General features: G+C 36.9%; 1 protein-coding gene across 12 annotated transcripts in view; it reads left to right on the top strand.

Annotated features, from left to right (window-relative positions):
- The window catches only part of TCF12 (transcription factor 12), a 374065-nt gene that overhangs the window by 345197 nt on the left and 10363 nt on the right, over positions 1-18505 (top strand). For 9 of the 12 annotated variants that reach the window (XM_021094696.1, XM_021094708.1, XM_021094732.1 and 6 more), the window contains 3 exons: positions 5602-5716; positions 7094-7256; positions 11547-11779. In XM_021094696.1, the coding sequence (XP_020950355.1) occupies positions 5602-5716; positions 7094-7256; positions 11547-11779 (511 nt within the window). The remainder of the gene's footprint in view (positions 1-5601; positions 5717-7093; positions 7257-11546; positions 11780-18505) is intronic. The other 3 variants (XM_021094759.1, XM_021094715.1, XM_021094704.1) reach the window with 1 other exon arrangement.

Raw genomic sequence — 18505 nt, 5'->3', positions numbered from 1 at the left:
AAGTCAGAAATTGTAAAAGAATGAGACTCATTAACTTCATTTGGGCATTACAAAGAGATTTCAGCAATATAAAGTTACTGTACATCATATCTGTTTATGGCTATAATATCTAAAATACTGAGGCCCAATGAGATAGCTCTGTAATAGCACTTTTTTTAACACAAAGTATTCAGAGACAGTGATTTCAACTTCAAACCAAGTAAGTTAGAGTAGGAGCTTTTGTGTTAATGGAAGCTTGTTGCAAATCTTAAAAAACTCCTTATTTATGGAGTTAACCATTGTGGCGCAGCAGAAACGAATCCGATTAGGAGCCGTGAGGTTGCGGGTTCTATCCCTGGACTTGTTTAGTGGGTTAAGGATCCAGCATTGCCATGAGCTGTGGTGTAGGCTGGCAGCTGTAGCTCTGATTAGACTCCTAGCCTGGGAACCTCTGTATGCTGCAAGTGCACCCCTAAAAAGAAAAAAAAAGTTCCTTATTTATGATACAGGATAAAATAATATCCAGGGGGGTCTTTTGATTTCTTACAAGTCCTGAGGAAATTTAACTCAGGCATTTCTTTTATTTATTTTGTTTGTTTGTTTGTTTGTTTGTGTCTTTTTGCCTTTTCTAGGACTGCTTCCCGAGGCATATGGAGGTTCCCAGGCTAGGGGTCTAATCAGATCTGTGGCCACAGGCCTACACCAGAGCCACAGCAATGCAGGATCTAAGCCGCATCTGCAACCTACACCACAGCTCACGTCAATGCCGGATCCTTAACCTACTAAGCAAGGCCAGGGATCGAACCCACAACCTCATGGTTCCTAGTCAGATTCGTTAACCACTGTGCCAAGACGGGAACTCCCAGGCATTTCTTTTAATTATCATTTTTATTACCATTTTTCGTATCGTTTGGGGGTTTTGTTTAAACTGTGGTTGGAGATGTCTATCTTGTATGAGAGTAAATAATGTTCAGTTGTAGACGTTAAAGCTGCCTTATGTCATGATTTAAAAATATAAATCATATCTGCTTTCTAAATCCTAAACCAGTTAAAGAAACTGTATTTTTCTTCTAAAAAATTAAGTTATTAAAAGACTAACAGGCGTATTGTAAATTGGCTGTACTTCAATAAAATTTTTTTAAATGAGAAAAAGATACCACCATGCAAATAGGATAATTTTTTTTTAAATTATAGCATTTTTTGTCATATATCAGTGCATATGGACTCATTTCAACCTTATATTTAGACAGTATTTTATTATTGTAGATTTGTATACAGTGGAAATTGTGTGTGTGTAGGTTTCAGCTGATCTGAAGGAGTTTTAACTATTTTACATTTTCTAACCAATTTTTTACTAAATGGGCAACTTAAAATTTTTGTGTTTTCATTAAGGTCACATCATAGTGCTTTTAACAGGTTTGATACCATTTTTTAAATTCAGAAGTGTTCAAATGGCAACTTTTTTAAGTTCGAAAACCATACAGGTTATATATTTATGTAAGTATCATTCTGTAACAGTGGAATTCTTCCAGGTTTTAGCATAAAACCCCTCTTTGAATAAAATAAATATACATAAGTATATAAAGATCCTTTAATCATTTTGTAGATTAATACTGATTAATTGAAATCATTAGTTCTCAGTGAATAGTACAAATTGAACAAATTATTAGGATAGAATTCAGAATCAGAAAGGAGTTCATATTGAGTACTTTTCAGTCTGTCCCTTAATTCACAAGACCTCTTATTCATTAACTAATCAGATTTAACATTTTTCCATTGTGGGTGTTAAAGCCAGTGGCCAAATTAAATGAAAACGAGTCCCTTGTCGGATGCTCCCACAAAAGTAAGACCGTGAGTAGTAGATTATAAAGATTCAGAATGCAAGATGATGTCATTTAATGGAATGGGCCTTTTATTCTGAAATGGAACTCATTCATAATAGTTGAAATTTAGAACATGGCAGACCTATGGGTTTGCCTTCCTCTGCTACTCCCCAATAGAAGCAGCCTGTCAGCTGTATGCTAACGAGATGAACAATTAAACAAGGTCCCGTCTGGCTGGCCCCACAGGCTCTGAGCTCAAACAAAGAACTATTTATACACCTGTTGTGTGTGTGTATGTGGACAGAGCCATTTGAATGGGTAGCTACAGATTAAAGGGAAGACATGAGAGCCAGGGTGAGCAAGGGTTAAAGAAAACTATAAGAACTGTGAAAGTTAAATTCTCCAGAAAATATATGAGGGTCATTTGCAAGAGGAATCAAGTTACAAAGAAAAAGTTCCTGCTCATAATATGAAAAACTCCAGACATAAAGCTTTTTGCTAGTCTGAGGGCATTTTTTAAAGGATTAATTTTTTCTTTTGGATGCTAGTGATGCATGTTGATATGAGAAAATACTTAGTTTGTAGTATTTCATAGAGACAAAAATATTCACTGACATTTATATCCCAAAACAAATTGAGCAACCTTTCTGATTTTCCTTTAGGGAAAAGCAAGATCCCTAAGATATATTGTTTAGATCATAATCCTTTGTCTGCCAAGCCCTTCATCACAAAGGAGGTAACATAATGTTTTTATTAGTTGAGGTTCAGAAAAAAACAAAGAATTATTTATACTAATGAAATAAAAAAATAAGAATTTAGTAGCTGCGTCATTACCTCTTATTCAAATGAGTGAAATTCATTTTATTACTGTTCAGTGCCATTGTCTTACAGAGCTGTAAAATAAACTTCAGAGGTACGATATATAGTAAATATATATATATATTTCTATTTTAAAATTTGAAAGGCTATTTGTTTTTAAATTGGTATGATAGCTCAAAATATTGGATAAGAGCAAAATTAGCACATATTATCAAAGATCATAAGTTTCAAGTCCACATTTTAAACATAAACATAAAAAGCTTTTACTTTATCCTGCAGTGATTTCTTCAGCCAATCAAAATTATCCTAGTGAAATATTATCTTTAAAATAGGCCTAGGCTTCCTAAGATTCCCAAAGAATTTTTAGCTATGTATTATATTTATATTGTATCTGTTTTTATAAATAGGGAGTTATAAACTCACCTGCCCCTAAAATCACTGAGTAGTTTGTAGCTAGAAAGAAAGCAATAAGATTAATATGACCAGGATTCACTAGAGACAGGTATCATGAACTGTTTTAAAAATAGTTTTCTCTCTTGACTGTAATTTTCACAGTCCACTTCTTCACTGATTGTTAGGTTCAGTTCTTCAGATTTTTCTCAAGGTTTTTTGTTTTTTGTTTTGGAGGTTTTTTGTTTGTTTGTTTTTTAGATTCAGTTCTTCAGATTTTTCTAAGGGTTTTTTTTTTGTTTGTTTTTGTTTTTGTTTTTTTTTCTGCCCCTGGTTTGGGGCAGAAATAGATGCTAAAAGACTAAGGTAGGATTTCCAAAGTAGAAAGAGTATAGAAGGCTGCCTTAGTTTCTGTGGTCCCTTCCCAGCTTTAAGATTTTATGATTCTAACCCATGATGAAATTGTGGTTTAGAAAAAGTATATAGTCAATGCTTGATCATCCCAGGGAGTAGTGACACAGCTAATCCTCAGCAATGACTAATCCTCAAGTAATTTTAAAAGTAGCTGTGGAATACATTAAATGGGTTTTTGAAAACTACATTAAAGATAAGAATAAAGGTAGAGGACAGACATTTCCTAAAAATTGTGATGGAAGACCTGATAGGTTCTAATTAAGTCCATTACCAGTAGTTTACATTGCCTAAAACTTCACTTTGGTTTCTTTTGTTTGGCTCACCGGAAGCCAAAGGATAAACTTGCATACGGGTATTTATACCTCTTAGGGTAAAATCCATACAAAGTCATGAAAGATAAAATTACTCAAGAGGAATTCAAAGCATGGCATTTTACTGGCATTGAAAGATTTGTTGAAAAACAGTGGTTCTCATGTATAACTCCAGGCAATAAACCTATTTAATTAAAGGCTTAATCTTATAATTGACACATCAACCATTGTTCTATTAAAAAGCTTCATTTGTAACCAGTTTTTCTAAAAATACTGCAATAGCTAAAACACAATGTAGTGTTTTCATGCCTTACCTTCCAAATTCAGGTTAACTATGACTTGTCTAAGTTTGATTAAAACTGAGAATAAAAATGTATGGCATTTTTGTTGTCTGGCAATGTAAAACTATTTTAAGTGACTTTAATTTTATATTGCTTCTGTTGCTCTTTTAAAATTTTTGAGAAGAGGCAGTTAGAGGAAGAAAAAATAAGACACTTATAATAAATATGTAAGGAAAGGCCATGCCAAAATAGAGATAAATATTATTAATACTTGAAACAAAGTGATATTTATTAAATGAAAATTCATGAATAATATATTAGGTAGTATGTGGAATAGGTTTTCATATTAACTGATACAGAATTATTAATAGAACCTAAAATGTACAGTGCTTTATGGCTTATAGAGTGCTTTTTTTTGGGGGGTGGGGAGAGTCTTTTTAGCGATGCAACCGCAGCATATGGAAGTTCCAGGCTAGGGGTCGAATCAGAGCTGTAGTTGCCACCCTAGACCACAGCCACAACCACACAGGATCAGAGCTGCACCCTCGACCCACACTGCAGCTCACAGCATTGTTGGATCCTTAACCCACTGAGCAGGGCCAGAGATCAAACCCATGTCCTCATGGATGCCAGTTGGGTTTGTTACTGATGAGCCACTACAGGAACTCCCTAGAGTGCTTTTCTGCTAGCTCTTTAATTCTCACAACAGCCCTCTGTGAGATATAAAATTTGAGTGTTGGAATTTTAAAAAATATTTTTATTCAAAAACTGGACTACTGTCGGGGTTAATAGATGCAAACTATTACCTTTGGAATGAATAATCAATCAGATCCTGCTGTGTAGCACTGGGAACTATATCTGGTCACTTATGATGGAGCATGATAATGTGAGAAAAAAGAATGTGTACATGTATAACTGGGTCACTTTGCTGTACAGTAGGAAATTGACAACACTGTAAACCAGCTAAAATGGAAATTAAAATAATAAAAACCATATAAAAAACAAAAACATAACTACTATCAAGTCTTTTATAATCCAAAACCAGAAAAAGTGGCACCCAATAAGTTTATTTTTTTTAATTACTCAATGAATTTTATTACATTTGTAGTTGTACAATGATCATCACAACCTGATTTTATAGCATTTCCATCCCAAACCCACAGCCCATTCACTCTACCCCCCACCCTCTCTCCTTTGGAAACCATAAGTTTTTTAAAGTCTGTGAGTCATTATCTGTTCTGCAAAGTTCATTGTGTCCTTTTTTTTAGATTCCACATGTAAGTGATAGCATATGAAGTTGGTATCTCACTGTCTGACTAAACCTCACTTACCATGGTAATTTCTAGGTCCATCCATGTTTCTGCAAGTGCTATTATTTCTTACCTTTTAATGGCTGAGTAATATTCCATTGTGTATACATACTACATCTTTATCCACTCCTCTGTCTATGGACATTTGAGTTGTTTCCGTGACTTGGCTGGCACCCAATAAATTTAGATGAGCGATGTTTTCTCTACTAAACACAATGAAAGAATTTAAATAAGTACCACCCCTGAACTATCTGTTTTTAATTTTTAATTTTAGGTTGGAACTCATCGAGAAGACCCTGTCAGTCTCAATGGCAATCATTCAGTCTTGTCTAGTACGGTCACTGCTTCAAGCACAGATTTGAACCATAAAACACAAGAAAGTTATAGAGGTAACTCTATTGTTGATTTTTAACAGTAATATAGACAGAAGTATCATTTGTAACTTTATCATCTTTCTCACAGACAGATTGACATTTATGAATCAAAAGTCATCTTAGGTGGAAGAATTCCAAACAGTAGTGCTACTGCATGAATGTAGTAATGGATATTTAGGGTTTCAGTTGGCCCATTTAGCTGGGTCAGTTATGGATATTTCTTGATGGGTAGAACCCAATGCAAACTATTGTTCAATATTTCCTGATTATCTTCTTACTATCTACTGCTTCTGTCCTGTCTCTTTTCCTTTTTTTTCTTTCTTTTTTTTTTTTTTTTTTTTTTTTTCTTTTTAGGGCTGCACCTACAACATATGAAAGTTCCCAGGCTAGGGGTTGAATCAGAGCTGCAGCCACAGCAATGCCATATCCAAGCCATGCCTATGGCCTACACTGCGGCTCACAGCAACTACAGATCCTTAATCCACTGAGCAAGGCCAGGGGTCGAACCTGCAACCTTGTGGTTCCTCGTCTGATTTGTTTCCCTGCGCCATGACGGGAACGCCTGTCCTGTCTCTTTTCCTAAATCACTTCCCCTCATGACTGAGTCTTCATGGTCCCTAGAAGCAGTAAGAAAAATATTCAGAATGTTTAGAACTCTGAATGATAACTAGCTATTGTTTAGAAAATTATAATTTAATTGGAGAGGCAATCCTAGATAAAAAGCAAACTGTGGTCAATGTTATGATCGACCTTAGAAACAACTACAAACTGTGTTCAGTGTTACAGTAGACCTTATAAACAACTACAAATATAGAGCTAAGACTAAGATTGCCAAGGTCAAGTTTTCCCAGTTCTGTTTAAGTATGATGCCTGTCTTATTGTTTGTCCAGGAAAATGTTGAAGTTTATTTCCTTTACCTTGGCAGCATCTTAGAAGTTAGTTTCTAAAATGCGTCACATTTCTTGGTAGTTGCCTGGTGGTCTAGTGGTTAGGATTCCTTGCTTTCATTACTGTGGCCCAGGTTCAATCCCTGATTTGGGAATTGAGATCCCACATCAAGATGCTGCATGCCACAGGCAAAAAAAAAAAAAAATCGTGTTTCTTATACCTTGTTTGATTGTTAAATGGTGCCTGCAAGTGAGCATTAGAGTGACCACCAGGGTCAAGCTTGCTTTTTTAAATACACAGGCTTTAAAAAGCATTTTTTTAAGGTTGTGGACATGTACTTTGTAGCTCTGAATAGTTTGCCATTTTAACATCCTCAGATTTCCAGCATAGCCCAATAACAACTAAAGATATTTACCATCAAGAAAGCTTTTTTTTTTTAACTGTCTTAGTTCTGATTCATAAATGAGTCTGGACATTTATTTTATTCCTTTGTCTTTTTGTTAGGTGGCTTGCAAAGTCAGTCTGGAACTGTCGTTCCAACAGAAATCAAGACTGAAAACAAAGAGAAAGATGAAAACCTTCATGAACCTCCTTCATCAGATGACATGAAATCAGATGATGAATCCTCCCAAAAAGATATCAAGGTTTCATCTAGAGGCAGAACAAGGTATTTATTAGCATCCAGGTATTAAATTTCACTCATTTGCCACAGGTGAAAATATTTAGAAAATTGAAGACTATTATGCATTTATTGTCAGCTATGCTCTAAATACTGTGTTGGGAGTTTATGTCTGTTATTTCATTTAGTCCTCTCAGCATCTCTCAAAGGGAGGCATGTGAAGCTGACACCAGGCTTATGTTTTCCATTATACCACAATAGTTTGGGGTCTACATATAAAAAAAAATTAAATTTCTCCCTCCATTGCTTATAGACTGAAAAACAACTAGAGACCAAAATAGCTAAAACCAAGTTAAATGATATATTATAGACATTTAAATACATCTATCAATAAATATTATATATTTTATATAAATATACTTATATAAATATTATTATATAATAACAAATATATCATTTTAAAGTTAAGTACATGGTAAGAGCTGGCAAACTATGGCCCATGGGCCAAATCTGGTCAACTGCCTATTTTTATATGTAAAGTTTTATCAGACCACTGCCACCACACATCATTCATTTACATACTGCTTGTGGCTGCTTTTATAGTGCAGTGGCAGATTTGAATAGTTGCAGCAAAGATCAGTGTTTACTTTCTGGCCCTTTATAGAAAATTTTCAACTCCTGTTTTAAATAATAATTTGAAAAAAGTGTGGAAAAGGAAGTATTCAGTGTCCACTAGTGTTATCAGGGAAGGTTTTCTGCTTTGAAATATGGATATTGACACACAATATGCTACTTTCAAATGCTTTCCAGATTTTTCTGTCAGATTTTTCTTCTAGTTTTACAGTAAAATTAGATGATTTGTTGTACTTGTGATACATCCTATTTCTTGATATTGATTTGTCAATAATATTAAATATCACAAACAGATATTCATATTGAAAACATTTTTCTTTGTATTCAATTATGGTTCAAAGAAAATTGTAGTAAGTATGGTAGATTAACTAAAAGAACCAGCAGGGTCCTTTCTTTCATTCACATACTTAAAAGTTGTCCTTTTGCCTTTGACTTTCTCACTCTTTTCAACACTTTAACATTTCTCTTGGGGAAAATTTAATCTGAAGGTTCAAATACTATCATTTTAATATACATTTTGCTCAGCTGTGCCTGGGCATGAAGAAGCAAAAAGTGAATCAGGGAATCCAGATACCACTCCTTTGAGGCATCTTAATTTTTTCATTATTCAAATAGAATTTTAAGTGAAATAATATGCATCTCTCCTCCTCATTCATCCTTTCACTGTGTAAGTCAGCAGCCTTTCTGTGTAAAGGGCTGAATAGTAAATAGTTGAGACTTTGTGAGCTCTACAGTCTCTGTTGCAAATACTAAGCATTGCCATTGTAGCAAGAAAGCAGCAAAAGATAATACATAAACAGGCAGGCCTGGCTCTTCCAATAAAATTTTATTTACAACAGGTATCTGGTTTATGGGCCATAGTTTATTGAGCTCTATTATAGGTCATCAGAAATTGAGAAGGCAGTATAATAGGTTAACAATACTTAGTAGTTAATAATATTAAATTTAAAACATGGCCTGTGGACAAAATAAGGCTGACCTAAGTTTGAATCATGGTTTCATCACGTATTTGCCAAGTGACATTGACAAGTTATTAAAACTTTCCTGAGGTTTGATTCCATCTTTGAAAAGAGACTTTCAATTTAGAGTCTTGTGAAGTAAACTGAAAATTATTCATGTAGCCCTTTGCACACTGTCTCACAGGCAGTAAACATTAGTAAAGGTACTCTAGTAACTTATGATGATGATAAATTTAGATATGTGCTCTTACTTTTCTTCCATGGAACACTAACCTAGGTTCTTGATGCTACACTGCCACTAATTAGCTGTGTAATCCTAGGGAGGTCACTGGTCTTGCAGTGATTCTCAACCCTGCTGCAGACTTCTGAAACATTTTAGAAATACAAGTACAGGACCCCAAGCTCACCATATCAGCATCTCTGGCAGTGGGACCTTTGAAAGCTAAATTTTTTAAGTGCTCCTAAAAAGTCTAAAGAGTGGCCACCTTTGGAAACCTTTGGGATAGATGTTCTGTAAAGTATCCTTTGAAGTCAGAGAGCTAGTGAGTCTCTATTGTCAAAAGAATATGGAGTTCCCGTCACGGTGCAGCAGAAACAAATCCGACTAGGAACCATGAGGTTGTGGGTTCGATCCCTGGCCTTGCTCTGTGGGTTAAGGATCCAGCATTGCCGTGAGCTGTGGTGTAGGTTGCAGACAAGGCTCGGATCTGGCATTGGTGTGGCTCTGGCGTAGGCCAGCAACTACAGCTCGGATTAGACCCCTAACCTGGGAACCTCCACATGCCATGGGTGCAGCCCTAAAAGGACAAAAGACCAAAAAAAAAAGGAATATGTAATTCTTGACAGTTAACCATTATGTACTTATTCTTTATTAGAATACTCAAGGTATTACAGAAGAGGTGAAACATTGATTCTTTCTGCACATTTGAGGCTCTGCTCAGTAGTTTATTTCTGAAATACAGAATTTTCTACAAGTTATTCCAAAGCATTTTCCTCAGATATTTTGTCTGATTGGTCTATTTTCATTACAGAAATTTGAAAATTATAGAAAAGCACACACTGAAGTCACAAGAAACTCCCAGAATTAACTACGCTGTACTTTTCAAGGAATATCTGTTTTTCCATAAATACAGTTTAAATTGGAAATAAATTGGATATACATTTTATAATTTCAATTTTTATTTAATAATATATTTTTAACCTTTTCATTTTTCCTTGAGGGTTTTCTGCAGCATGGTTTTCTTCCTTTGTTTTGGGGTTTTCATTTGTTTTATTTTGTTTGGTTTGGTTTGGTTTGGTTTGGTTTGGTCTTTTAAGGCTATACCTGGCAATATTTGGACGTTCCCAGGCTAGGGGTCAAATCAGAGCTGCAGCTGCCGGCCTACGCCACAGCCACACCAGATCAAAGCTGCATCTGCTACCTACACCACACCGGATCCTTAACCCACTGAGCAAGGCCAGAAATCAAACCCGCATCCTCATAGATACTAGTTGGGTTCATTACCGCTGGCCCACAATGGGAACTCTCCTTTGTTGGGTTTTTTGTTCTTAGGCAACTTTATTGAGGTTTAACTCATATGTAATAAAATACACAAATTTTAAGTATACAGTTTTTTCCTTTAACAAATATATACAGTGATATAACCACCACCACCTTAATAATGTATAATATTTCCACCACCCCAAAACATTCCTCATGCCTTTTTATCATCAGTCTTTTTCTCCCATCCTCTGGCAACAATTGATCTGCTTTCCATTACCATAATTTTTGTCTTTTCTAGAAGTTCCTGTAAATGGAATCATATAGTATGTAATCTTGTGTCTGGTGTCATTTACCTAGTATAGTTTAATTTTTAGAGGCTACATAGTAGAGCATTGTCTGGATGTACTGTGATTAATTTAACCCACCTCCTAATATTGGACTCCAGTTTATTCTAGAATAAAAAATTCTGCAATCAGCTTCCTTTACCTAAGTTTCTATTAACATCTCTAATTATATTCTTTGGATGAGTTTCTAAATTAGAAATTGCTGATCAGGAGGTAATGAACATTTTAAGGCTTTGGATTCATCCTTCAAAAAAAAATGTTCTAGTTCACCCATGTTTTAAATTCATTACCACTGATGATGATATTTCTCTCTGGAACAAAAAGTAGTCATTTTCTGGAGTTCTCATTGTAGTACAATGGGATTGGTGGCATTTTGGGAGCAAGGAGATGCAGGTTCAGTCCCCTCCCTGGCACAGTGGGTTAAGGATCCAGTGTTGCCACAGCTGTAGCTTAGATTGCAACTGTGGCTCAGATCTGATCCCTGGCCCCAGGAACTCCATGTGCCATGAGGCAGCCGAAAAACAAACAAGAAAATAAAGGTAGTCATTTTCTAAGGTAGTTCTCTCATCCTCTGTATCTTAAGCTTTTCTTCGGCCTTCTCACAAGGGGACTACAGAATAAGCAAAATTACTGTACTAGGACGATGATTCTCAAACCTTAATGTACATATGAATCAACTGGGGATCTTGTTAAACTGCAGCTTCTGATTCACTAGGTTTGCAGTGGAACCTGGGATTCTATGTTTTTAAACAGTAATATAACACTGGACTTGAAAGAAATATACAGTCATGTTCAATGCAGCTGTTGCCATTTGGTAAAATCTATATGTCATTTTTGTTTTCATATTTTATAATTTTGTGCAATAATCTTCTTACTTTATAGGGAGCCTAATAGACATTGTTGTTACTTTGTCTTCCAGCAGTACTAATGAAGATGAGGATTTGAACCCAGAACAGAAGATAGAAAGGGAGAAGGAGAGGCGAATGGCTAACAATGCCAGAGAACGCTTGCGTGTGCGGGATATTAACGAGGCATTCAAAGAGCTTGGTCGAATGTGTCAACTTCATTTAAAGAGTGAAAAACCCCAAACAAAACTCCTTATTCTTCATCAGGCCGTGGCAGTCATCCTTAGTCTAGAACAGCAAGTCAGAGGTAAGTAGGTTCAGCAGAGATACGTAACTGTTCTGCATCCTGTGGCCAGACATGTTTGTGTATTGGGCAAGTTCTCCTAATACTTCTGCCATTGCATCATCTGAATCAAGTTTTCTCAATAATTCTCTCAACTCTCTCGCAGTGATTTGGTTAGTATCTGTAGGCTTAGTGCCTCCCACAGACCAGTAGAGGAGAACCCTGTGAAACAATGCAGTGAAGAGCCAGCCTACTGCTCAGCATTAGTGCTTTGTGTTTGTTCTTGTTGACACTGGTCTCCTACATTGTTGAGTTTGCCTGCCTAGACCTGTCTTCCTCTCTGCTCCTTTCTGTCCTCCTACTTCTCTCTACTCAGTTTCTTGTGTACTTTACCCTGGGGCATCTATGAGGCCCTGCTATTTAATAGGATGCCTGGTCATGGCCCCTCCCAGCTTTGCTTCCCATAGATGTCCTTTATACCCATGTCAATAGGTGTCAAAGCTTTTTTGTTGATCCCTGATCAAGAATGCCATGAGCTTCTTGGATGACTGTGCACTGGCATGCCTGTGTGTCCCTAAGGATGAAAGTGTGATTTATACAAGCTTATCCACTCCTCAGTCAGTTTTTGTGTCGGTTTTTGGGGGCTGAGGGGGACGGAAGCTTTGAAACTTCATTTTTTGAACAGTGTTTATTGTATACCTCCTCTATCCTAGCCAACTGTGTTCTAGACCCTGGGTTATCAATTAATACAAGCTTCCATCCCTTTAGAGGTTCTATCAGTCACACTTGCTTTTTTGCTATATTTATATATATTCTTATTCGAAGTTAGAATTGCCTCATCCTAAGCCTTTTTGCTAGATGTGGCCGTGGGTTCCACACCCTACCTCTGACCTCTGTTCACCGACATCAACTTTGTCTTCTGTATTTATTATGTCATATTTTATTTGAAGAAAGCTGGAATAAAAGAGTAGGAGTGGACAGTTGCTTGACAACTACAGCAAGGACCCTCAGCACTGATTATAGAAAGAATAGTCTTTCTAAAGAAACCAGAGTTAGAGAGCTTGAACACATTTTCAGAAAAACATACGTAAGTAATTAACATCTCTCCATTTCTTTCTAATGTTTTTAATGAATAAGAATGATGAATTAATTATTTCGTTCCTAACCAACTTACCACTAAAACCAGATACTTGCTCTTATTGTCTTAAGGTCTTCGAGGTATCTGTAAAGGGTAAATGTTAATGAAATGTAATCAAGAAGTTTTATTCCTCTTTGTGGTATTCATAAAGACAGTCTGATTGTTGCCACTCAGGAAACAGTTTTTCCTTGAGCTTTCACCGTCTCCTGTCACTTGACTAAATTTTTTTTCCTTTTTTTTTTTTTTTTTTTTTCTTTTTCTTTTATGGCTGCACCCTCAGCACATGAAAGTTCCCAAGATAGGGGTTGAATCAGAGCTACAGCTGCCAACCTACACCACAGCCACAGCAACACTGTATTCTTAACCCACTGAGCGAGGCCAGGAATTGAACCCACATCCTCATGGGTACTAGTTGGGTTCGTTACTACTGAGCCTCAGTAGGAACTCCCATTTGTGTTTTTAAAAATAATTTTTTTTAAGATCAGAAGTATCTACTCTCAGATCCAAGCCATCAAAAAGAGAAATACCTCTATGTTTGAAAAAAGTGATAAACTCTACCATGCCTAGGTGGATCTTATTCATTCATTTTTGAGATTTGACCATGTCATTCCACGCAAGCACCTAGGATAGAAAAGCTGAGTCTTGAGAGAGGATCTAATATCTAGGCGTAGCCAGCTGCCTACTGACTTTCTGGTCACTGTTAAGGGTACTAACTTTTGCATCCAATTCTAGAAAACGCTTTAATAAGGATCCATTGACTGATTAGAATGAACAAAACTTAAATACTCTGAACTGTAACTCCATGAGGGACTATTTTAATATTCATAAAAGCCTACCTTCCTCCCACCTTTATACCCCGGGCCTTTATTTTACAGCTTAATGTAAAAGCCTTGGGATCCATGCAAGACTCTTTGAAGGGCTCACTGTTGCCTGTCTAACAGGGTTTAGAACCCCTCAGGTTCCTTGTATATGGCAGCACCTTCAGCATTTGGTATAACCCTGTCCTTCCCTGCACTTTATCTCCAGAAGTTTTGAGTTATTTTGGTAAACTCTTCACTTTTGAGAACCTCTTCATCCCTACAGGGGCCCTACTCAGCAGCCCTTGGGCCCAGCAAGTTCTATAAAGGTACATATTTTGTTTATGTAACTTACTTTGGACATTCTCTGGACACCTCCTTTGGTTTGGGATGGTGTTCCAAGAACATATCTAGCTCTCCACCACCTGACATCCCTAGACAAGTGGTTATACCCGGAGGGCAGTCAGACCTGGGTCTAGCAGTACATCCTTGAGAAGAACAGAGGTGGGGCTTCCCTTCCAAATCTCAGATCTCGCCAGAGCACTTTCTGTGCCTTGGTGCCCTACAGACCAAATCCTATCTAAACTCTGTAATTGCCTTTTCCATTATCATGACTACAGTTTTACCATTAAAATTTTACTAATCCTTAGCAGATTTCACATATTACCTTCAAGTTTGTACTCTCAGCTTTACTAAAGATTAAATTAGTGGACAAATACTTCCTCCTCAAACTCTTTCACAGGCCAACTCAATCTTCTGGTGATCATTTATGGACAATAGAACTATTAGGATTTTAGTTTCCTGGTCTTTTATTGAGTTTGAAGATGAATGAACTAGCACAGTGGTTCTTAAATCTAGCTGGTCCCAGAATCACCTGAGGCTTTTCCTTTTCCCAAACAGATATCCAGAGACTACCCTCAGTAGATTTTAATTCAGTTGCACTGAGATAGTCAAATATGGTAGTCTTAGCATTGATAATATACCACTCCTCAGTCTCTACTGAATGATAAAAATGGCAGTAACCCACAAGGATAGAGAGAGAAGACAGCAGATGAGAGAGCAAAAAAATGTGTGTAATAGAAAATAGAGTAGTGGTAGATACTTACCTGTAGATAAGTAACTGGCTTATTTAGACAGAAGAAATTAAGTGGATCAGAGAGGAATACCAACAAGAAACAGAACATTTTGCCTTACAGAGCCCCTACCCCTGCTAGCCTCTGCACTTTGGAGCTATGAATTATTGGAAAAGACAGAAGTCAGACATCAGACCTGAAAGCATATTCATTGGCAGTTTGCTTTGAAAAGTTGGATCCCTAAGTCTGCTCTGTACTTCATACTGCTTTTGGCCTCTCTTCCCTTCCACCGTAGAAGACAGGAGGATTAATTTCTGCAAAAAATGGGAGTTCCCGTTGTGGCGCAGTGGAAATGAATCTGAATAGGAACCATGAGGTTGTGGGTTTGATCCCTGGCCTCACTCAGTGGGTTAAAGATCCAGTGTTGCCATGAGCCATGGTGTAGTTTGCAGTCGAGACTTGGATCTGATGTTGCTATGGCTGTGGCGTAGGCCTGCAGCTGTAGCTCCATTTGGACCCCCTAGCCTGGAAACCTTCACATGCCAAGGGTGTGGCCCTAAAAAGAAAAAAAAATCTGCAAAAAAATGAAATTAGAGCAATCTGGCTAGTCCCAGAATCACATTCAGAATCCTTTTTATTACATTTAGAAAGGATAAAAAACAAGATCCTGCTGTATAGCACAGGGAACTACATCCAGTCTCCTGAGCTAGACCACGATGGGAAAGTATTTTTTAAAAATGCATACATTTATGTATTTATTTTGTCTTTTTGCCTTTTCTAGGGCCGCTCCCGAGGCATATGGAGGTTCCCAGGCTAAGGGCCTAATCAGAGCTGTAGCCACCAGCCTATGCCAGAGCCACAGCAACGAGGGATCCGAGCCGCATCTGCAACCTACACCACAGCTCATGGCAATGCCGGGTCCCCAACCCACTGAGCAAGACCAGGGATTGAACCCGCAACCTCTTGGTTCCTAGTCGGATTCATTAACCACTGGGCCATGACGGGAACTCCAAAAAATACATACATTTATATATATATATACATCTAAGTCAGTTTGTACAGCAGAAACTGGCACAACATTGTAAATCAACTATACTTCAATTTTTTAAAAAACTAAATTTTTTTAAACTATTGGTAAAAGCTAGTAGACCATTAAAAATAACTTTGGATGGAGGGAAAAAAACAAAACAGTTCTCTGTGGAGCAGCAGGTTAAGGATCCAGCATTGTCACTGCAGTGGCTTGGGTCACTGCCATGGCATGGGTTCAGTCCCTGGCCCAGGAACTTTCATATGCCACAGGCACAGCCAAAAAAAAATTAGTAATAACTTTGGATGCTTAAAAAATGAAATTAGAAAGGCTACAAATCTGAAATACCAAGAAGAGCAGAGAATGAGTTGAGCATGAAGCTGAACAGTGAGCCCACCTGCCCTGTGTCCTTCCTGATACTGACAACAAAGATATTAACCCCTATCCTCAAGGAAACTAGATAATTCTTTTCTAGAAAAACTAAAATACTCTCTAGAGAAAAGACCTCCAGTTTTAGGAATTCCAGAGTAAGGATGTTTCACTTTTGAATTACTGTAGAGTTAAACCCATCAGTTTTACTGTTAATATGAAAGGATAACCAAAGATTTAAGAAAAGCCACCATGAAAAAGAAATTGAGATCAAACCAAACAAAAAGGAAACTCAGAAAAAAACAGAAGCATGCAAAAAACATTAGGAAACTTTTTTAAAATGCTAAAATTAATATATTTTAATAAGAAAAGTATATGCATAAGAGAGAAAGAAACCAAGAAAAAGAAACATTCAGATGATATGATAGCAGAAAAAATACAATAAAGAAGTTAACTGATAAAGCTAAGAAAAAATCTCCAGGAAAGTAGAACACAGATGAAAAATAGGAGAGAAGAACTAATAAAATTAGAGCAGATTAATCTATAAGTCTAACATCTGACTGATAGACTTTGTAGAATAAGAGGAGATGGGAGGGAAGAGGGTTATCATGGCAGCGATACAGGAAATTTACCAGTACTGAAGAATACATGTCTCAAGAGTGGTAAAATCTAATCTTGGGCTAAGAAAAGTGATTTTAAAAATTACCTCAAGCTAAAGTACATTATCATGAAATTTCAGAACATCAGGGTTAAAAAGAATATCCTAAAGCTTTTAGAGAATATTTAAGTAGCCCAGAGACAAAGGAACAAGAGTTAAAATGTCATCAGCTCTGAAGAAGTAGTGCTGGATTCCAAGAGACAGTGGAGCAATACCTTCAAAACTCTGAGGAAAAATTGTTTTCAACCTACCATTGTATATCTATCCAAACCATTAATTAAAATATGAAGATAGAATAAAGATACTTCAGGGACTTCCCATTGTGGCGCAGCAGAAACAAATCCAATTAGGAACCATGAGGTTGCAGGTTTGATCCCTGTACTTGCTCAGTGGGTCAGGGACACAGCGTTGCTATGAGCTGTGGTATAGGTTGCAGACACAGCTCGGATCCCACATTGCCCTGACTGTGGCATGGGTCAGTGGCCTCAGCTCTGATTGGACCCCTAGCCTAGGAACTGCCATATACCTGAGGTTCAGGCCTAAAAAGCAAAAAAACAAAAAGCAAAAACCCAAGAATAAAGATATTTCAGATATGCAAGGACTTTAAAATTTAACCTCCCAATTGCACTTTCTCAGAAAGCAGCTGGAACATATGCCTAGGCCAAATAAGATCATAATCAACAAAAACAAAGGTATTGGATCTGGTAAACAAAGGATCTAACACAGGAGAGGAACAAAAAAATATCCCATAACAAGAACTCTACACCTAAGAAAGAATCAGTCCACATTGAAAATAGAAGACAGGTAGCTACAGAAGAAGGCTTCCAGTGAAAGAAGATGGAATTAATGGGTAATATGATGATGTGTTTGAGATTTTAGAAAGACGTGTTGAAAGGCATTTGTCAGCTTAGAGCATTTGGAGGTAGAAGTTAGCATTACTAATAAATGAAAAGCAAAGCAACAATTAACTACAGAAAAAACAAACAGTCATGTGAATAAGGAAACAAAATGCTTGACTTGCAAGTATGTCTACACAGATACAATAGCAAATATTTATCTAATCATAATATCGTTAAGTAACCTAAAATAAGAAGAGATAACCAAACAAAAATTGTGCTATAAACATGTTGAGAAGATAATATTATAAGAGAGACAAGTCCTCAGCCACATATCCAAGGCCAGTAGTAGATCCCTCATAGAAATGTGGGGAAGACAGCCCCTTATCATGCCTTACAGGTAATGTCCGACTTCTTCTTACCTCTCCTTTAGGCCTTCCTGGCTACTTAGCATGTTTGCCATTGGGCTGCTCACACACACGAGAAGTGTGAAGCAACAGCACTAGCATTTGCTTTTTTCAGGATCAAAGCTCACTTTACATTTCACAGAGCTTACTGTAGTATTCTCTTGGTTCTTTCAGCCCTGAGTATTAGCTGATTCGCTATCGGCGTCTACAAGATCTTGCCTAACTTGAGTTTTAGTTTCTGGTCCTTTCTAGCTATTTTGATCATGCCTTCTAGATCTTAGTGTAACACAGAGTCCTAGTTAGCTAAGAGCCATATTCCATTATAAGAGAAATGTGAGAATGAGTGTTTCATTTAGAAAACATTCACATATCACTTACCCTCTTTAGATTTTACATATTTATTTGTCCCCTGTTTTCAGTCTCTTTGGTCATTGTATGAGACTGT

The sequence above is a fragment of the Sus scrofa genome, chromosome 1 (genome assembly GCF_000003025.6).
Source record: "Sus scrofa isolate TJ Tabasco breed Duroc chromosome 1, Sscrofa11.1, whole genome shotgun sequence".
Classification (NCBI taxonomy): domain Eukaryota; kingdom Metazoa; phylum Chordata; class Mammalia; order Artiodactyla; family Suidae; genus Sus; species Sus scrofa.
This window is presented reverse-complemented; position numbering and strand designations above follow the sequence as displayed.